A 22,642-nucleotide genomic window follows, 5' to 3' on the forward strand; every position below is an offset into this window, starting at 1 on the left:
TGTTCTATCTATGTAACCTATTTGTTTTCCGTCCCAAACTGGTTCAACTCAGTGCAGCGCTGCAAGGGAATTTTCCTAGCCCGCCACCTTCCCCAGCACCACCTGTCTAGATCTTCTAGGGTATTCTCCATACTTTTCTTGCAGAGGCTCGCATTCTTTACTCTGTATTAGTGCTGCACGATTAATCGTATCGCAATCGCAATCGCGATGTCAAGCCTATGCGATTATATGACGCAAAATGCTGCAATTTTATATTAAATAAACAAATTAGCGCTGTTAACGCAATTAACGCACCATCTGTTCATTTTGGCATCCTTTGGCTATAGTGTTACATGATCCCGCTCTTATTCATGCAAATGCTTTTAAACCATTCATGCGCGATAAGACAAAAAAGAACGCGCTGTCAGTGAATGTCCTCCTGACACACACACACACTACCCACAGATAGACGCGAGCCAGTATCGTACAGACAGCGCGCCAGTATCAAGTTCTCTTTCGCTGTAGAACGAACAACACACATGTATGCCAAAATGAACGCGCTGCCTGTGAATGTCCATATCTGACTGTGACACACAGAAAGACTCGCGCTAATATCGTGCGTGCGCACAAAACAGCATGCCAAAATACAGTTCTCTTTCGAGCTTGAACGAACAAAAACACACACAATTATGCCAAAATGTATTTTTGTCGAGTATGATGAACGTGAAGAGTTGTGACTCGTGAGAGAATGAGGCGCGTGTGAGATCCGCGTCTCTGACAGCAGCGGCTGGTCTTAAAGGGACAGTACACAGTAGCCACTAATTATATCTGTCGCTAAAGTTAATCAAAGAACAAAGGGAACAGAGAAAAACACTCACCGCTCTTGACTAAATAACTTTTTTCTTTAGGCAGATTATCACTAATCTGTGTGTGCATTTATTTTCCTTGAGAACCAAGCAAGTTGACTCATGAAACCATTTGTTTATTATATTGCATATTGCAATCAAATATTGACCTCTATTATCGCAATATGACATTTTCCCCAAATCGTGCAGCCCTACTCTGTATTTATGATGTATTTCAAATAAAGCAATAAATGTTATACACTGACAATATTGGAAAAAGAATATCAATTAAACAATTTAATTGATATTATTACACTGAATAAAGTATGTTTTGTGTATTATATTTGTTAGAAAATTATATAAAATACTGTATAAAATTATGTGATATTTATTATAAACAATTATATTAAATATTAAAAGGCAATGTGTACTATGACAATTTTATATTGTAAAATAATTATATATATATATATAATTTATTCTGATAAAACTCATACTGATCCCTGCGTCTGTCTTGTGGTGTAACCTAGTGAGGTACCATCAGCAGCAGCTGTATTAGCGCAGAGGAGGCGCGTCCCCTTTAATTTGCCCACGCTGTATAGCAGTAAGGAGTGGTAGTGATCAGCACAGCTCACTGACTGTAGTCCCTTTTGTATGCGCAGCGGTGCCCAACTGCAGCCTAAACCGCTCGCTCTTACAATAATTATGAGTAAAAGACGAAAAGTTGGACTTTGACATGAAATGTCTCGCTCGCGCCGCGCCACTCCCTAAAATGAACGAGGAGAACACAAGTAAGCGCACGGGGAATCTATGTGCATATTTCGATGGATATTTTGCATCTTGAAAACAACTCGGGAAGGTTGACTTTTAATTTTTTTTTTTAAATGCATGCTTTAATGCATCAATGCCTTGAGTGAAACGAAATGCGTGAATGCCTTTAGCACAGTAATGCATGGGCATGCTTTGATCATCGGAACCTATTGCTGAAGCATGTCACTGCAGACACCTCGCGCTTGCTTGAAAGGGTTAAAACACTGATCACAGCCGGTGTGATGTGTTTTTCATGGGTGCATGAGCCTGGAATCTGAATATGTGTCCTTTAATAAAAATAAAAAAATGTTGTTTTGGTGCAATTGGATAACACCTTAAAAAGGGACGCTGTCTTTGCGCAACGGAAAACCCCTAAACAAACAGCCAAATTATGACTGAGAACATCTGAAACGTGATGCTCTATGGATTTCTGCCCTTAATATGAGCACGTTTGCTCAACAACAAGATGTTGCCACTCCTCAGAGCATCATTTTGGCCATCAAGCGCGAGTGGCCACACGTATTCAGGCAATTCTCCTCAGTCTCTTGTGTTAAATGTTACTATCGTGTGTAATGTGAGCATGTTTGAGGCGACGCCCAACGCAAACAGCTCCCCTGTTTCTTTGCAGATCTCTGAATTGAGTCGAGACAACACTGTGAGGACGCAGGGGGCGTCAGATTTTGCTGACCTTAGCATCTTTGGACCGTTTCAATGGGAAGCTCTTTGCCATTAACACCTTGAGGGAGTCCCCTTCGCTTTGCCTCCGTTCGTTTCTTTGAGACAGGCTGCTGTATGTTTCCCGTTTGTCCTGAAGGCGCGTACGGGTGGATATATTCGTGTTCAGCGCAGCAGATCTGGCGCAGCGGGCGGGAGGACGACCAGGATCATTGCAGTACCTGTAATGAATGGCTGCTGAAAGACACCACTGACCCTGGCAACTTGACGTTTTTATTAGTTCTGCTGGTGTCATGTAAACATAATCATTTAGCAAATGATTTATCCGGCGCTTTGGGGACTCTTGAAGCTTGCAGGTAAGCTTGCGTAACCTCCCGTTTGCTTATTGACGTTATAGCCTGCTGTCTGTGGATCTGGAGCTGACTTCAAGTGTTTTATTTTTATTTGAATAACGCTGAAGCTGTAGGAAAATGTTTAATTAGTCACACACACACACACACACACATCCAATTAATGAACGCAAGGCATTATGTTTTTCTATTAACACTCCTGATAAAGAAGAAAAAAAAAAAGAAGAAGAAGAAGAAGAAAAAAAAAACACTTAAACCATCCTAAGTTGAATTGCTGGACTTAGCCGCCCAGCCTGGTCAAGTCAAATTCAGATGCTTAAGAAACCAGCTGGCCTACCTGCTAAACCAGCTTAAAACAGCTAAGACCAGCCTAGACTAGCAAACTGGCTGAGGCTGGTTTGAGCAGTAGGGACTACTGATCCAATACTGATCAGAATTTGTTAATATTTCTATTATGCAAGCATCATGTTCTCATAATAACCCGATATTAACCAATATACTGGTTTCTATATACATCTGGAATGCCTGTATCCAAATCAGAATTTTTTATCATGTAGACACCTTACCTGAATATCCACCATAAGTGAACATTCATTTATGCCTGCATATTCTAAGCAATTCTTGATGATATTATATAAAAACTTTTTTTGGGCAATGTGATCTTCCTAATTCATCGCACAGTCTAGAATTGCTAAAACAGTAGATAGTATTTCTGGAAAAAACAATTGCAGTAAAAGTATATTTTATTGAAAGTCTTATTTTATGATAATTTGCTCACACAGAATAGCTGTGAAGCATGTAAATGTTTTTTTTTTTGTTTTTTTTTCAGAATACAGGCTTAAAAAGTATATGAACCTTAATCACAAAATGAAGTGCATGTAAACATGGTCATATGGTTGATAGGATATTGTGTTTAAAAAAAAAAAAAAATCTTAACATATTTACTTAACATAACATTATCTTAACATTTACCTATATATACCGGAACAAAGGTGTTGCATTTCTTCAACTTTTCTAACTCAAGCAGTCTTGCTGTCTTGGCGAAATGCATTTGGGGAGGTTTTGGAATATCCAATTATGATTTAAGTGCACTCAGGCTGTTATTAGATTTACAGTGCATAATTGAATCCTAAGAGGAATGATACAGTCTTTCCATGGCAAGTATTGATCTACTTGGCAGATAAAAGCAAATACAATGTGTAAAGTGGTCAGGCTACTTCTCCATATGATTGATGGATGTTTTTAGATGCCCTGGTTTTCTAGAGCCATACATGTATTTTCTGAGTTGTCATGCTTTGGGCTCTTGTGCAGTGCTTTGATCTCTCTTCACTTTCATTTCAGATTTGATGGTGTTTGAATAACTTGCTAATTTAGTTCAAAAAAAAAAAAAAAATTCTCTTTGCATTGTCTCGGAAAAATGAGGAATCCAAATAATCCCACAGTAGAGTAGAATAAACACATATTGAGCATTCTTGCAGTGAGCATGTTTTGAAGAATGCTTGTGTGGCTCAAGTAATCTTCTTTTCTGCTTTATATTTCTTCCAGTGTTTCCTGGGTTCTAATGCAAGAGGGAGGTGTTGACGAGTGAGAAGAAGCCCCAAATTTCCCTGCTCCTTTCCCACAAACTTTTAGAGGCAACACCGTCGCACCCTGACCACAAACTGCAGGTTGCATTTATTCACAGCATGACTGTTGCGACGGGCGACCCAGTTGATGAAGCCGCAGCTCACCCGGGTCAGCCACAGGACACATACGACCCGGAACCAGACCATGAGTGCTGCGAAAGGGTGGTCATTAACATATCTGGCCTGCGCTTTGAGACGCAGCTCAAAACTCTGTCTCAGTTCCCAGAGACATTGCTTGGGGACCCCAAAAAGAGAATGCGCTATTTTGACCCTCTGAGGAATGAGTACTTTTTTGACAGGAACCGCCCAAGTTTTGATGCCATTCTCTATTACTACCAGTCAGGCGGCAGGTTGCGAAGGCCTGTCAATGTGACATTGGATATTTTTTCTGAGGAGATACGTTTTTATGAGCTTGGGGAAGAAGCCATTGAGATGTTCAGGGAGGATGAAGGATTTATTAAGGAAGAAGAGAAACTCCTGCCAGAAAATGAGTTTCAGAGGCAGGTATGGCTGCTCTTTGAGTATCCTGAAAGTTCAGGGCCTGCCCGGATTATTGCCATCATTTCAGTCATGGTCATTCTCATATCTATAGTCAGTTTCTGCCTGGAAACACTTCCGATTTTTCGCAATGATGACATGGACATGCACAAATCATCCGCAATCAACTCCAACTCAACAAATAGCTACACCTCTGACTACTTTACTGACCCTTTCTTCATCTTGGAGACTCTTTGCATCATATGGTTCTCCTTTGAGTTCCTGGTACGCTTCTTTGCGTGTCCCAGCAAAGCAGGCTTCTTTGTCAATATAATGAACATTATTGATATTGTGGCTATAATACCTTACTTTATCACCTTGGGCACGGAGCTGGCAGAGAAGCCAGAGGATGGTCAGCAAGGACAGCAAGCCATGTCACTTGCCATTTTGAGGGTCATCAGATTAGTACGAGTCTTTAGGATCTTCAAACTTTCTCGGCACTCGAAAGGGCTGCAGATTCTTGGCCAAACACTCAAGGCCAGCATGAGGGAGCTTGGGCTGCTTATCTTCTTTCTCTTCATCGGAGTCATCCTGTTTTCGAGCGCCGTCTACTTTGCAGAAGCAGATGAGCCTGACTCACAGTTTGTAAGCATCCCCGATGCCTTCTGGTGGGCAGTGGTTTCAATGACCACAGTAGGGTATGGTGACATGGTTCCAACTACCATTGGAGGCAAAATTGTGGGATCCCTGTGCGCTATCGCTGGTGTGCTGACTATTGCCTTGCCCGTGCCTGTCATAGTCTCAAACTTCAACTACTTCTACCATCGAGAGACAGAAGGCGAGGAACAGGCCCAGTACCTTAACGTGACCAGCGTCCCCAAGATAGATTCATCAGAGGACCTGAAAAAGAGCCGCAGCGGGTCAACCATGAGCAAGTCTGACTACATGGAAATTCAAGAGGCTGTTAACAACAGCAATGAGGACTTTCGAGAGGAGAACATCAAGACTGGAAACTGCACACTAACCAACACAAACTATGTTAACATCACCAAAATGCTTACAGATGTATAACCGCTTTGAACTGCCTTTGACGAAGAAGGTGAGATAAAGAAGGGGTGTGCAAACCCCAGTTTTGAAGGCTTCAGATGCCTCATGGAAGAGTTTCAAGACGGGAGATTTGAAATGTGTCCATTTGAGTGAAGGATCAGTAAAGAAGACCTATCCATCATTCCATCTCCATTCCCTCTCGCAAGTTGTGGGAAACTTGATTGGTTGAGGACGTTGTTTTGCATTCTTGTGTTCAGTGTCTGCATGAAGTTTGTCTATTCTGTGTGACTGTGCTAGTAGTCGGTCTGCTTGCAACAGTAGCCAATCGTAGCCTAACCAGTTGATACAAGCGTAGCATAGAGGGACCAATTCCTGACTCCCATTTCCCCATTCACTGCCAACCCAAGGACCCCTTGAGTCTTTTTTGAGTGTATTTGTTCCTGGGAAGGAACAAAATTGTCACTCCAAATTGATTAGTGGCATATAAAAACATGGAGGAGATAACATATTCGTGAAGAATCACCATGGAGGATGTATTTCTCTGTGAATGCACAAACGCTGCCTGTCCTGCCAGCCGCAACAGTGTACCATATGCGGTACCTAAAAAATATTACATTCCATATTGTGACGAAGAAATACATGCATGACCAATCCGAGGGGGCCTGGAGGACCGGTTCTGTGGCCCCCTTTCTATCTGTATGACCTTCTTCCCTCTTTAGCTGCCAGCATATTAGGATCTCAGTGTGTCCCTTGTTAGAGGAAACAGACCTGAAAGTCGAGTGGAGATTGTTTTGAAGTTGCCCTTTTTTCCATCGTCTTCATTCCACTATATGCATGAGCATCTGCCCTCCATTGCATCATTTCCTTCTGTCACTTACTTTTCCCAGCATTGTAAACTTCCTAGCATTCCATGTGTATGAGAAATGTCTTTTGCAATGAAGATCTACCCTTACAAGCGCCTGAGGAGTGTAGACATTTAACTGTGACATTGCAGCCAACAATAGCTAAACACTAGCTCACTTAGTCAGGTCACCAAAGATGAAGTTCACTGCCGCTATTTATTGCATTTTTATGTTGTTTTTACATTTTAGTGCCATTTCATGGTGCATCCTGCTCATAATATGATGCTGGAGAATTTCGATAAAACTTTGATGAAAATGATGCTTCCTTGAATAGCTTTTGTAAGAGATAGGAAATATTCTACTACCTTTGTGGTGCATGTCTGGTACACATTCCTTGTAGCATGCATGTAGTAAGAATGATACTTACAAAAATAGAAATAAGTATTCATATCTTTATCAATATAAATATTTTTCTCTGTGAGATTAACATTATGTGCAATATTATAAATGCTTGTTTTTTTTTTTTTTTTTTTAAGGCTGCAAGATTTTGCAAATAGTTTTCTATGTTAGTAGGCCAATACATTTATTAGTTTGGTTTAATTAAGCAAGGGAGAGTGAGATGCACCAATCAAAATTAGCATTTCAAAGCACCACATTTGGATATGGGGGAGATCTAACTTTAAAAAAAAAAAATCTCAATCCCTGATTTAATAACAAGGGATTCTGATGATTTTTGTCCCATTAAATGTTGGTTGGTTTGTTTGTGACATGTCTAGTCTGTAGCCTATTCTCATGCCTAAAGATGGTTTACCTAGTATTGTCTTTTGTGCTTAATGCTAAAGACCTCATGAAATCAAACTTGGATTTTTGCAGTTTTAAAGATATATTTCAAAATTACAGCCTTTCTAAGAAAATGAACCAAAATATCTGTTTAGGGCAATTTCCCTAATGTCACCCAATGGGTCAATGTATGGCTGGTTAGATTCAGTAGTTAGTCCCTGCTGGTAGATGATGTAACTACACCATTATGCATATGAGAATATTTCTTAATTATTTATGCTCGTTGTAGCCATGTATATTTATGAAATATTATTTTTAAATCAACAAATAAATTATATATATATATATATGTTGTTTTACATTAATGACTTGCTATAATTGTATTTCATTTTATTTATTTATTTATTTAAATGTGTAGTTTTTGTTAAACTATTTCATGGGGTCTTTAAAGTGGCAAATAAAAGCAGAAAACTTTGTTTTGAAAACAAAAAAAAGGTGGTGCAGGACCTTTTATAGTTTAGAAGTAGAAAAGCTCTATGGTAACTAAACAGTTCTTGTATACCGTACAACCCCAGTTTAAACCTGTTCAACTGCCCAAGATTTTCCTCAGATTTAGATTCACTCCACTGCCAAACTACTTGGCAGATCTCCCTGCCACTATGTTTGCTGTTATGCTGACCTAGTGAGATGTAGGCATCAAATCGAAGCTACAGGAATTCTCTTTGAAAACTTGGGGCCAGATTTACTAAACATAGCAAATTAGCATGAGAGCGCAATTCCAAAAATTGGAGTGGAAAGTTCAGTGCATGATCTACTGACGATGTGCAAATTAAAGAACACAGATGCAGTCAGATCATTTCCATAATGACCAACGTAATCTACCAAGAGCAGCGCAAACTAGCATCTGGTATAAGACGTGCTTTTTTTGGGCGGTAAATAATGGTGCAAATACCAGTAAATTGACTAGCGCAAACCTTAGTAAATCACCTTGCATGATTCATTTAAATACTCTCCTCTCATAAATGTTGTGTCTGAAAGGGAAACTCATACAAATGCATATGCAATAAGGTCAGCTGCAAAAACAACCCTGTCCACACCTTTTCGACTGTGTCTTTAGTAAATCCTGATAGAGGGTTTGCGCTTAGCTTCTTAGTGAGGCAGTACTGCCATATCCAAGAACGTGGTGCGCCATTCACTCCACTCTTTCCAAATACAGGACATCCTAACCGGATAACACTTTTCTTCCCCTGCCCAGAGCTTCAGTGAGTAAGGGATGTTTGAACCAATGCTAAGCCATGTTACCTGCTTTCACCAGTTTTAGCAACGTTTTAGCAGTTAAAGCAGAGATTGCTTATAAGCGTATTGCACAAGTGTCTCACAGACTTGGAAAAGTGAGCGACATATTGCAGCCATTACTTTTATGTTCAGCCTTAATGGATGTGCTTCATTTCTTTAGCTGCTTTTCCACCGTCGGGCCGAACGACTCTAAGAATGGAAAGGAATGATCCCAGTTGTATTTACACTTGAGCCTGGTTTGGCACGACACGATTACAAACCATTCTCATCCTGGAATTCTCGGCACGATTGACTGAACCGCGCTAGTAGAATGTGTTTAGTGGCGTCGCCACTCATGATTGGTCACTTGTCTGTTGTCTGACTGCCAGTTTCTATGAGCGTCGTAAACACAAATTAATAATAAAATTAAAAGAAATACCTGTTCATCCACCATAACGCGATCGCTATTTACATCTCATATTGTCTGTAAACTCTTGCCTGACACTGGCGCATTTTTATTACATTCCAAAGAGATCCGTTATCAGCCCCACAGTGGAAAATGAAACATATCCGTACAGGCTGGGCCGGATCGGCAAGGAATGAAAAGGTTAAGCAAAGAGAACGGTTTGGCCTAATGGTGAAAAAGCGCCTTTTGTCTCTAGAAAAGACATTACACATAGAATTTGTCTCCAGAATATGACAACATCCTTGTTACAAGTCTACGGAGCCCGTAAAGGGATATGGTGAAGGAAAAAAGTGGAAAATTAAACCATATCCGTACTGGCTGGGCCGGCTCGGCATGGAATGAAACGGTTAAGCAAAGTGAACTGTCTTCACCGATGCTCACAAAAATGTTAAGTTCTGTCTTTGTGAGCGAACGCTAAGTTTTTCGGGGGAAATATTATTTTTTTTGCAAGAATGCAAAAGCTTTGAATTTTTTTTTTTTTAACCCATCCCATTTTGGTTCCACCACCATGTCCCTTTAGGAGCTTTTTACAAATCACTTAGTCAACATGAAACTGTCTCACAAACAGTTTTATTTGTGGAATGTGATTTTCCTCTGCGAAATTAGATATTTGACTAGAAATAATTGTGGGGGTTGAAATCAATTGATTAGAGCAAGTAAGTAAGAGGGATTTGTGACACCAAAAAAAAAGGTTATGTGGACTTATTTGTTGTAGTTTTAAGACATTTATTCATACATAAAATGATTTGCCTCCATTACATTATCACCTTTGCATAGTTCAGACTCAAACTGTATTTTTTCGTCCTCCTCTCATATTCACCTTCACTGATACCGCTGGGTCCTGTTTTAATGACTTCAATGAGGATGCTTGTTCATCACCTTTCTTATTGTTGTTGTTTTTTTTCATGTGTGTTGTTGAATGCATGCAGAAACCCATTTATAATGTTTGTCCATGCAAAGAATGGTATGCAGCAATTGGTCAAGCCCGTTTACACTGCCAGGGCTACAAATCCCATCCATTTAAACAAAGGAATCCTCAAGATGTTGGAATTTTAGTAAGCATTTGATAGAAAAATGCGTTTTACCGATGCTCTCAAAGTATCATATTTAATAGCATCTCCATAGCTGCCTCGTTCTGTCTGAAATTGTGAATATATTGTTTTTTTAAAATATATTCACCCTGACATTTGGTCTGTACATTTGTAATACTCTTGAGATTTCGAATAATTTTAAAGCCTATATACAAAACACAGCTTTGTGACGATACTTTCCAAGAGTCCGCTGCTTTCATTGTTGTCTTAACAAAAGCTATAGCTTTATAAAACACCTCCGCCATGTAATGCAGTTTCTTAATAGTGGGAAGTTCACAGCTGCAATTATATCCTTTAAAACCTTATCCAAATGTATTGTAGTATTATAAGTATACTTCATATACGTTAAGCACAAACACTGGGGAAAAAAATGAACCTCTAACTGTAATTATCATAGAAGCTTTGCCTATTGATTACTGCAGTATATAAATGTATCAGCAATCAAATCAAGCCTTTATATCTAATCAATATTCAACTGAATGTCATTACAGGCTTTACTGTTCACACTCAGGCATGTTTTATGGAGAAGAAAAACATATGCCCTCATTTGTACATGCAATATGGATATACAGTGTATATATAGATATGGATGGGTGGATGAATGAACAAACAGATAGATGAACAGACCAAGATTAAGAGGGTAGCTGAGCAGATGTGATTCAGAGAAAGACCATAACGGAGGTCTTCTGAGATGGATGGAGGTGGTGAACTCGTTTTGAATTGAAAGCTAGGCCTTGTTCACACAGTGCATAAATCCGGGACTGACTTTCTACACTATAATGTTGCAAGTGATTAGATAGGTTTGTTAACACAGTGTAATCAATATCCAGTGTAGTGTATCGACGTTGATAACTATCATAATGACTTTAGCATTAGCATGATGCTAAGCTACTGCAACTGAGACACATGGGGTGTATTTTACTCATTCAGTGCACTCATTCGCATGTAGCATATTGTCAATGCCACATAGTTCACTACATGTTAAAAACGAGCGAAAATGGGCGACTTGTCTTAGAACACAACTAGAGACATTGTGAATTGTCTGTGACATCATATACACGCTAAGCCCCGAACATAACGCTAAAATCCGATCCGACCATTCATACCCTTGTGAAAAACAAGTGTGCTTAATTGTATTGAATGTGCACTTGTAGTGTACTTCAAATCTTAAAAGTATATTTTTACAAAATTACATTTGCAATATCTGCACTTATAATAATACCTGACCTTGCAGATACTATTCATATTATTAATTTCTGCACTTGCACTTAAGGTTACTTAAGCTGTCTTTCACCTCTGTTTCGTAACACTTAAGTACACTTTTAAAAAGTGCACTTTGTAATAAAGTCAAATTAAAAGTTTTACGTTTACAATAATTATCTTTTAATAATCTTTTGTTTGAGTGCACTTATTTTGATGTGTTGACTAACATACTAAAGCACATGTAAAGTACTTGATTTTTAACTAGTACTAGCACTAAATTGCAGTTTCATCATTACAAAAAATATAAAAATACACGGCAGAAGTTTTAATAGAAATGACATTAAAGTCTTTTTAAGTATACTTTGACCATATTTCAAAGCCAAAATAGGCCTATCTTAAATTTAAACTACAATACATTTTCATTTAATTATAAATAACGTGGAATTAAGTGTCCAAGTTAAGTTCGCACTTAAGTATATTCTTTTAAAGTAGGTTATATTATTTCTGCAATACGTACTATTTTTATGAATATATGCTTAAGTGTACTTCTTTTTCACAGGAGTAGCGAATTTCAGACCACCTGTGAATCTGGTTTGGGTTAAGTTTGCACATCGGATATACAAAAAAATAAATCTAATTTCTGCTGCCTGTGTGAACAAGGCCTTATAGAAGTATGAATGGCAAACCTTTGACTGCTTGTAAAAGCTCATGTTATCTTTCTATGTAACAGCTCACCTCTCTCCACCCTCTGTGGAGATACTCTTGATGTCAACGGGTTGACGGATAATGAACTGTGCACATCAGCGGATGAGCTGAGGTTTTAGGTGTTGGTCTGCATGTGTCCATGTGTATATGTGACATTGTCCCCACACTGTCATCCAGGAGGCCTAATCTTTCATTTCTTGTACAGAGCCTTTGTTTTCTAGGATAAAGAAGAAAAAAGAAAAAACCTTGAACTAAACACAATAACACAATAAAGAGAAGAGATGGAGGACTCAATACATTCTCTGGATGTGATAAATATCATGCACTTTACGAGGACAACTGGATGCTAATGATGAACCTAAAAGACAATCTTGGAAAGAAAACAAGAGATGCGTCTTTTCCTTCCAAAAGATTATAACTGTAAAGAGATCTATATATAATGATTATGAGGATGAAAATAAATCATGATAAGCTGACAATGACTCCTGGTTATTTCTGTGTCTCTTCAATTCTGGGAAGATGGTGATGTTGGTATCATTGGTGGCTGCTGGCTGTTCATTGTTTTTTAACCTTCTTTTACCTAACTGCCATATTATATAATAGTTGAAATGGTGCCTAAAGTGGAAGTAATATATGTTTTTAAAGAGTTTTCAGATGGTTGCTAAACAATATAAAGACTAAACGATATATAACACTAACTATATTACTTTATACTTTAAATGCTTGAGCCATTAAAGCAGGATGGAATCTGATTGGCTGTCAATGTTTTTATCATACATCAGCTGTGTAAAAAAATGGTTCTGAAAGTGATTTCAAAGATATTGTTTCTCTGTGCCGTTAGTTGGTGTGGACTCTGCTATTCTTTTATATTTAGGACGATTTGTAGAACTATATTGTTATAGTTAGACGGATCATCATTGGTGTGAAGGGTCTTAAGACAGTGTTCTCTTTGCTGATTATCTTTCTGTTGCTATTGAGCACTAGTGTGCAGAAATAGCTGCCTAAATGCATTGTGTTGTGCTCCTAAGTGAATCAGAATGCACTCTGTGTTGCACTGAGAAAGCAAAGTCATCTATTTATAATCCACTCCTTATGGGCCGATAGATAACCTCTGGGAGAGCGAACTTTTCCAGTTTCCTGTGACAGGCTAAGATCTCACCTTCCACCAGCCGTTCGTCCCATCTGTTCCAGTTTAGCTCATCTGGTCCAAAGCTGCCCAACACTATTACCACCCCACTGTCACAACCTTAGGTGTTTACCTCTGCTTCAGATGCCTCCGTTCTCTTTGTTTGTAAGGAGGGCCGACAGACTGTCTGAGAGGAGATAGCATGGAGTAGACAGGAGTCCTGGCAGCGGATGGCTATTGATCCGAAGAACGCCATCTGAGGCTCAACAGAATCTGAAAGAACAGCAGGGAGACTCTGAACTGTCTCTTTCAGAGCCAGATTAAAAAAAAAGTGATAAAAATGGCGCAAAAATATATGAGTTATATTAAAGTCATTTATTTGAAAGATTACGATGCTTCAGTGGTTCTCTGGTGGTTTCGCTTCAATACCTAGAGTACAGTTTGAATGGATGTTGACAATAAAATAAATGGGAAGTGATTTCACCTTTTAATTTGCTTTTCTTTACAAAGTATTACTTTGTGGTTATTTGAGTTTATTCACAGTTAGCATTGTTTTTCTCCACTGTCCTATCAAAACAGTCCTGCAACCCATTTTTGTATCTAAAGTTAGAAAATATTCACCTAACTAAAACATTACTACACAACCTACATCCAAAACATGATTGATTGACAAAAATGATGTTCCAAAACAAACAGATCCAGAAACCGGAGTTTCTTCTCTGTTGAAGAAAATAAGGCTAGATTCCCTTGTGAAAAAAGAAGTGTGCTTAATTGTATTGAATGTGCACTTGTAGTGTACTTCAGATCTTAAAAGTATATATAAAAAATAAAATACTTGCAGATAATATAATATTAAACAGGACATAAAAGATTACTTATAAATTTCAACTATAATACATTTTAGCTAATTGCAATTAACATGAAATTAAATATCCAAAAACATTACATTCAGTCAGTGCATACTTAAGTATATTCACTTAAGTATATACTCTTTTTAAAAGTGCAAAAAAAATTTCCGCAAGGCTTCCAATGTCAGACTATATCACATATAGCCTATCAATGAACTACAAATAGGCCATATTTTAAATGCATATTTACCACTTTCTCATTCAGATTTAAGCTGCAACTCATAAGCTAATAAAGTACCAACTAATTCACAGTTCACAGTTGCACCATAGACTGCTGTTTTGTAACTACTTGCATTTGGCCAGGGAAAGTAGGACAGGGAACTGCTGGGAAGAGTCCATTGGGATATGTAGACTTACAGCTAGATTAATATACAGCATGACGGAGTTAAGCAGATCCGGGTGCTAGTGGTGAGAGCAGGTAGTTTCCTGAAGCCTTGCTATAATAGCAATTTATCATCTCATGTTCCTTATTAGCGGAGCAAAGAAGCCTAGAACCGTACAGAAGGGTTGACTGAGGTGACAGACTGAAAACTGGGTTAGTTATTGTTTATGAAACACATGATTTGGCAATAGCTGATTACAGTCAGTGTTGTTTATGCTAACTAAAACGTAAACTGTTAAAAATGGCAAAAAAGTTTAAATGTAATATTAGATTAAAACCTTACCGTAAACTGTAAAAATTTGAAATGTTAAATAAAATATGTTTAAGTTCAAAAATGACTAAACCCTTTTAAGGCAAGTCATTTCACTCGGCGGCCATCTTTGAAACGCCTCTCTGCAGATATTTCAGTCATGCTAGTGTAGCTTCTATCTCTTTGAATGGGGAAACAACAAATTCTCCAAAGCTGTTCACCAAGCTTATGATTAAATTTCATATTTGAAATCACCAATGAAATCTTCCAACTGTCTAATAAATTTTGTTTCTAAGAAAAAAGAAATAAATATGTTTTTAGGCTGGACCAGCCAATGCGCATGTGCAGTTATAAGCCGTATCCCAGAACAATTGCTGCGTCCCAATTCAGAGGCTGCATCTTTCGAAGATCATTCACAGACTTTATACCCCAGAATTCATTGCACGCTAGTGACGGCATGATTTTTTTAAGAGACATTGCCAAATTACACTTTTAAATGCAAGTATTGGGTTTCAACTAACTAAAATCCAGTACAAATATCACTGTCACTCAGACAAGGTTTAAGCAAGTTTACTTGTCTCAGACTAAAATGTGTGTTTGAGCTGTTTTAACTGAAAGCAACTTGCACTGGCATATCTTAAAATATGTCAGTGCCATTGCTTTTTCTCAAGATGCACATCAGTAATGTTTTAAATATGTTAATAAAAGCTACTTAAATGTCCTAATTGAACTAAGGCCTAATCCTGGCTTAATCTGAGCCCTGTCTGTGGAACCAGACCTTTAAAGGTCCCGTTCTATGTGATCCCATGTTTCAAACTTTAGTTAGTGTGTAATGTTGTTGTTAGAGTATAAATAATATCTGTAAAATTATGAAGCTCAAAGTTCAATGCCAAGCGAGATATTTTATTTAACAGAAGTTGACTACAAAAAACGGCTGGATTGGACTACACCCCTCTACATCCTGCTTTAGTGATGTCACTAGAACCGTAACCTCCGCCCACAGGAACACAGGCGTATTGATGGCGAAATGTCAACAGACGTGGTTGATGTTTATCTATAATCGGATACCGCAAAAGTTTAATTCGAAGTTGTTAGTTTGCTCTGTCCATTTCACCACGGACTGTTTTTCTAACCTGGAATAATATCAAGCAGACTTCTCTCAGCGTTTCATACTGACGAAGGGGACTATTTCAACTATATTCCAGCAAGCGGTAAGTAGTGATTTAATATGGAAGTAGCGATCACTCTTCACATCGTTCGTTTCTCTTAGTAGGATGAAAATAATCTTACTTAAACTGTGATTAATATACAGAAAGCGATCAAAGAACAATCCCTTTCCAATCGCCCAAGCTGTCAATCACACAGCGCGAGTTTATCTGGACACTTGCCAAAACTCGTTATGAAATCAATGACGCTGTTACACTGCACAACGAAGCTCTTACTGTATTTATATGCCTCATGTTTGCATTGGTGAAATCATTAGTGATAGTGCAGAAACTGCGTTGCAATGATAAGATCTTTCACGCGATCAACAGACTGTCATCTGCTCAGTGCTCATCACTGCAACCTTTTATGTGATGGTAATAGATCTAAATACTTAAAAAACTTCTCATGATTCGTTAATCCAGATAGCTGTAATAGTAAAAACGTATAATAGCTGTAATAGTAAAAGTTTTCCAGATAGTTCCACATGTAATGCCAGATATTTCATATGCAAGCATGTCAGCCAATCACAGCAGAGGGCGTTTACACTGAAGTCTCTCAGCAGACACGCCCCTTCAAACAGAGTGTTCAAACCAGGGAATGAAATCAGGCTAGGAAATATGCCTTTTATTTCTAAATTATAACAATTTTTGATCTAAAAAACATACTAACATTATAAGGGCACCCCTGGAAACATTATAAAATAATAAAAATAATCCATGGAATGGGACCTTTAAGTAGTTGTATGGAAGAGTGACAGAACGTTCGCTTTGACTCGTCCAGTTTAAACAGCTTGTTTGCGTCTCAGTACAGACTTCAGAAGGATCTCGGCATCAGAAACAAGTGAATGGTTTATTTGAATGGCGTCAGAGGATTATATGTTTGTTCAGAGCTTCTGGCTGTAGATTGTTTAGTGAACGAGACACACTGTAATGGAGAGTTCTCAAAGAAACTGTAGTTGACAGATGAAGAAGTCCACTGTATTGGATCTGAAAGCAACTACATCGTAAACCTTAAGTAAATCAGTTCATAATGCTTAAATGATGGTTTTAGATGGATAATGTTCTCAAAACACTTACTCGCATGCAATAGCAAGTGTGCGGTGATCCTGTTTCCAATGCAATGAATGACATGAATGAACATATTACAAATTTTCTTTTTTCCGCATATTGTGCAAAAAAAACATTATTAACATTATGTGAACCTCAAGGAACATATTAAAATGATAAAATAAATCCATTTTAAATCATTTTAAGACAGACCTACTGTGATCTACATATCTATGATACAGTTATGCTTTTGTTGGCGCTAACAGCCCTCGTTATTTCAACATATATATATTTTTTTTTAATAATTGTGTTCAACATTGATGAAAAACTGATTCTGCAAATCAGAGAATCAATCAGAGAGTCGCGACAAGCAAACAAACTCTTTAGTGCAGGTCCACTCCCATGAAGCACTGTGGATAACAATAAAAGTCAGCTGTTGTCCTCCAAACTAATGTGTGCGTCCTCCACATTAGAGGACCTTCAGTACTGGAGACACAAAACCTGCATGTGACCTTAAGTGATCAGATATCACAGACCATAATGCACTTGCTCAAGACTATTCTATGTCTTGTACTGATGAGGAAGTGCAGAGACCACAATGGGTCGATATAGCACTGGGTCGATGGTAATTGATAAAAGCTCTGGCCTCACTCTCCTTTCACCTTCAGTCAAGTCACCTTTATTTCTATAGCGCTTTATACAACACAGATTGTTTCAAAGCAGCTTTACAGAGATAATAGATGCATTCCGGCTGTTGTTTAGCTGAAGTCAGTTCAGTGTTTATTCAGTTCTGTTGTAAAAGTTCACTTCATCTATAAAGCAGTTCTGCAGAAAACAGTGATGTCATCGTCCAGCTCAGTTCAGCGTCAGTACAGTCAGATCAATAATATTGTTGAATATTAAGTGTCCCCAATGTAAGACTTGGTAAGACTGAGATCAAACACCCTGCAATAAAACAATAAAACTCACTAATCTGGAGGAAAGATCTCAGAGAAAGAGCATAGGACACCGTCTAGCCCAAACTTATCTCTTCGTCCATCTATGCATCCCTCCTCTGCCGACCCCTTGTCCTTTCCCCCGGTTCAAGTCACTGAAAGTTCACTGAGAATGTCTATATGACACATCTTGTGAATCTATTGTTTTTCCCTTTCATGTTTGGTATCATTTTTAATGTCTCAGTGCGATTGGTAAAATGGTCTCAATTTCAGCGCAGTCACTTATTAGGAGAAAGATTGAAAAATAGGATCCTGTTGACCTAGTATATGCAGCCTAACAATCATTTAACGGATGTGAATAATAGAAATGTGATAATGTGTTATGTGTATGCCAGGTTAAAGAGATGTGCTTTTATAGATTTAAATTGACAGTGTGTCTGCTTCCCGAACAATAGGAAAACTATTCCAAAGTTTAGGAGCTAAATAGGAAAAGGATCTACCGCCTGTAGTTGATGTTGATATTCTAGGTATTATCAACTGGCCAGAATTTTGAGACCACAATAGATGTAAAGGACTATAATGCGTACTCACGTACTGGGAAGCTAAACGTTTTAGTGCTTTGTAAGTCATTAGCAAGATTTTTCAAATGTATGCAGTGTTTAATAGGGAGGCAATGCAGTGACTGAACCGGGCTATAGTCAGAGAAAATAATTCAGACGAACCACTCCAGATTTCTGTCTATAACATGAAGGTATAGAATGAAAAAAAAAACAAGAAAAACTGTTTAGAAGTTGAAATACAATTAAAGGGTTAGTTCACCCAAAAATGAAAATTCTGTCAGCAATTACTCACCCTCATGTTGTTCCAACCATGTAAGTCTTTCGTTCATCTTCGGATCACAAATTAAGATATTTTTGATGAAATCTGACAGCTGTCTCACTTCTTCATAGGCTTTCAGAGGGACCGAAACTCGCCGGCCCAGAATAGTTATTAAAAACATCGTTAAAATAGTCCAAGTGACTACAGTGGCTATACATTAAGTTTATCATGCGACGACAATACTTTTTGTGCGGAAAAACAACAAAAATAACAACTTTATCCAACTATTAGTGTTCTTCAATGTGGGCCTCTGACGAGAGTTCATGGGAGCGCCAGGACGCATGCGCGAGAACTGAGATTACGGCGTTCTTCTTCTACTACTACTTGTTACTGGCTGCTCACTCCTTGGGAGTATTACCGCCATCTACTGTACAAGATGACGTCCCGACATCATCGAGACCTAAATCACAATAAGTGTCGAATTCAATAGCTTACATACAGCGCGCGTCTTCCTCTGCTTATAAACAGACCGTTTTGCGCTTCCGACAATGTCGGGACGTCATCTTGTACAGTAGATTGCGGTAATACTCCCAAGGAGTGAGCAGCCAGTAACAAGTAAGTTAGTAGTAGAAGAAGAACGCCGTAATCTCAGTCAGAGAATGTCTAATAAGGCGAGAAGTTTCACTCTCAGTACACTTCCGGCTTCTGAACTGGTTGCAGTTCCACTCTGATTCCATATGAGGGCGCTCACAGGACGAGTGCAGAATGAATGGAGGTCTATGGCGCTATACCAATAAAAATCCACTTTTCTCAGGATATAATTTTTTGTCTAGTAATTTGAATGTTGTATTCGAAAGGAGATGCAAATAAATTACACATTGCTGGGTGTTAGGATTTTTTTGAGTCACTTATTTGCTTTAAAAAGTATTTTAAAGTGTCAATGACGTCATACACATGTACGACCAGAGATACTGCTTTACGGCAATCCTTCAGTCACTTTGGTGCTTTCGCGCTCTGCACTTTCTTTTCTCTCCAGGCATCGACAACACAGCTGACACAGGTAAACACACGTGCTAGACGAGTTTTTGTTTTGTTTGTTTCTGGTCCCGCTGCGGATGACACGATGCCATCAAGCGGTATCTCTGGTCGTAATCAGTCCTTCACTGACCAATCAGCGTTCATTAGCAGAATGCTAGCGTGTTATGGGCAACAACAACTCAACCTGTAAGAAATCGAAAGGACATAAGTACTCGTTCATTCAACTTTCGACCTAAAACCCATGTTGAACTTGCAAAATCTACAATCAGATCTGAGATTTCTCAACAGCAATCGGGTGAAAGAGACACATTTAGCCGTCTAGCCCCATTGACTCCCATTCATTTTACACTCATGGCGATCGCCCCCAGTGGAACTCTGGTGGTACTACAACCAAAATTCGGTACAATAGGACTTAATAGGGAGTGGGCAGGCTCTCCGTAGACGGGCTCTGTCTCAGTTCTCGCGCATGTGTCCTGGCGCTCCCGTGAACTCTCGTCAGAGGCCCACAATGAAGAACACTAATAGTTGGATAAAGTCGTTATTTTTGTTGTTTTTCCGCACAAAAAGTATTGTTGTCGCATGATAAACTGTATACAGTATAGTACAGTATAGCCACTGTAGTCACTTGGACTATTTTAACGATGTTTTTAATAACTATTTTGGGCCGGCGAGTTTCGGTCCCTCTGAAAGCCTATGGAGGAGTGATCCAGCAATCAGATTTCATCAAAAATAACTTAATTTGTGATCCGAAGATGAACGAAAGACTTACATGGTTGGAACAACATGAGGGTGAGTAATTACTGACAGAATTTTCATTTTTGGGTGAACTAACCCTTTAAATTGATATTTTATATTCATCTATAGGCACATTTATCTTTAATTGAGGTGTTTTTGTGTTGTTTTTTGATGAACAAAATTTGCAGTTATATAAAAAATGTACTGTAAGTATTCAGTATAAATGTAATGTATTTTTAAATTTTAACTCATTTAATTTAATTTTAGTAATGAATATTTAACATAACTGATGATGTTTAATACAATCTTTATTTTATTTTTTTGAACTGATGAAACCTGTCATGACAAATTACTATTCTTACGTTAACCAACTGATATAGAAGTTTGGGTTCTGTAAAATGTTTCATGTTTAATGTAAAGCCTCTTTTTCTTATGAATATGCATTTATTTGATAAAAAAAATGTAATATTGTGAAACTTTATTACAATTCAAAGAACTGTTTTCTATTGCTGAATTTTACTCCAGTCTTCAGTGTCACATGATCCTTCAGAAATCATTCGAATATGCTGATTTGATGCTCAAAAACATCAATGTTGAAAATAGTTCAATATATTTGTGAAAACTGTAACATTATAAAATATCATTAGTCACTTTTGATCAATTTAATCACCCTTCCTGAATTGATTTATTCAAAAGACAAGTCTTACAGACACCAAACATTTCCATTCACACTTGTAAAGCACAAGTTAGCAGACAGCAGACCGAAGTAGAGAGTGCCTCAGTCAGAATGGAAATTGCTTGAATAAAATAGTCATTGACTGCTAATGGTCACTCAGCACAACATCATCCACTTCAGCTCTAATATCCATCTGAGAGCTCATTGAGGAGGAGAGGCGAGAGAAACGCAGAACACACCTCTTAATGAATCAAATTAGACATGATGGATTGTGTTGCTCCTTTGTGAAAGAATGGACGAGTCTGCTTTGAGAAGATAAACTGTATCAATATCCTTTCAGACAAACGCCGAGGCTGAGAAAGGTGGAGGCGAAGAACATGGTTTGAGTCATTTCAGAAAATATGTCAGGTTTGGTTTGTGAAGTTTTCCATCTTTTCGTATCATCACACCCTGAAACCTGGCAAAGACAGGATGAATAAGAGAGAAAAATAGAGAGCAAGCCATCACAGAAGAGAGTATGCTGCTGTAAAATATTCATGGGGGTGGGATATTTTAAGACCCCTCCTGTCTGCTGGGATGAGATGAGAATACATGAAATGACTTAGTGCCGTCATATTCTCTGTCATACACTGTAAATCAAGACCTCCTCCTCCTCTCGAAATGAGCCATACCAAACATTTACTGTGATATTCTGTGTAAACCCCATTGATGCTGAGTGACATTACAACTGCTGCGACCTCTGCCAGAATATTCAATACAACAACACTGTTATACTGTATATTTATATTTTTAATGGCTGCACTCTTAGAGGAGATTCTATATAGAACCTTAAAGAATTCTGTCAGACACTTCATATATAGAACATATTAGGGGTTCCCATCGTGGATTTAGTTTTAATGAATTCATTTTGATTTATTTTTAATAAACAGTAAACATACTCTATCTATAGAAATAAAATAGAATAACCCATTAAACGTGAAAGTATTATTCAATCATTTAAGACATTTCTCCTTATATAGATCCTTTTAGGCATAAAGCGTTCTTTAAAATTGATTCAAGAACCTATTATGCTCTTTTACGAAGTCTTAATTTTATTGATATATATATATATATATATTTTTTTTTTTTTTTTTCTTACCACTTAGAATATTTCCTGACCTCTTGAGATCTCAGTTCAACACAGTTACCCCTATTACTCTTACACTGACCACGGAAAACACTCAAGAGCCGGGTCTAAACCTCTTTAATAATAAAGTAGGAATGGATTTTCGCGTCAGACTTATTGATAATCTTGTTTAAAACGCGGCCCTAAACTAACATTTCATCTTAACATGAGTTCATTCACTTTGAG

At 38.1% G+C, this 22,642-nt stretch overlaps 1 protein-coding gene across 2 annotated transcripts; it reads left to right on the forward strand.

Moving 5' to 3' along the window:
- Positions 1-1,500: 1,500 nt before the first annotated feature.
- On the forward strand, positions 1,501-12,639 carry kcna2b (potassium voltage-gated channel, shaker-related subfamily, member 2b). Of its 2 annotated transcripts, none has more exons than XM_084428990.1 (3): positions 1,501-1,683; positions 2,263-2,665; positions 4,205-12,639. In XM_084428990.1, exon 3 carries the CDS (start codon positions 4,345-4,347, stop codon positions 5,830-5,832), a length of 1,488 nt encoding a protein of 495 aa, XP_084285116.1. In that variant the 5' UTR covers positions 1,501-1,683; positions 2,263-2,665; positions 4,205-4,344; the 3' UTR covers positions 5,833-12,639. The 2 variants fall into 2 exon arrangements, with proteins under 2 accessions (XP_084285116.1, XP_084285117.1); XM_084428991.1 differs by having other exon boundaries at positions 1,501-1,615.
- Positions 12,640-22,642: the final 10,003 nt, after the last annotated feature.

The sequence above is a fragment of the Rutilus rutilus genome (assembly GCF_951802725.1).
Source record: "Rutilus rutilus genome assembly, chromosome: 13".
In the NCBI taxonomy this organism is placed as follows: Eukaryota; Metazoa; Chordata; class Actinopteri; order Cypriniformes; family Leuciscidae; genus Rutilus; species Rutilus rutilus.

What these genes read in the sequence shown, in the direction of transcription:
- kcna2b (XM_084428990.1), top strand. Translation starts at nt 4,345, where the DNA reads ATGACTGTTGCGACGGGCGACCCAGTTGATGAAGCCGCAGCTCACCCG.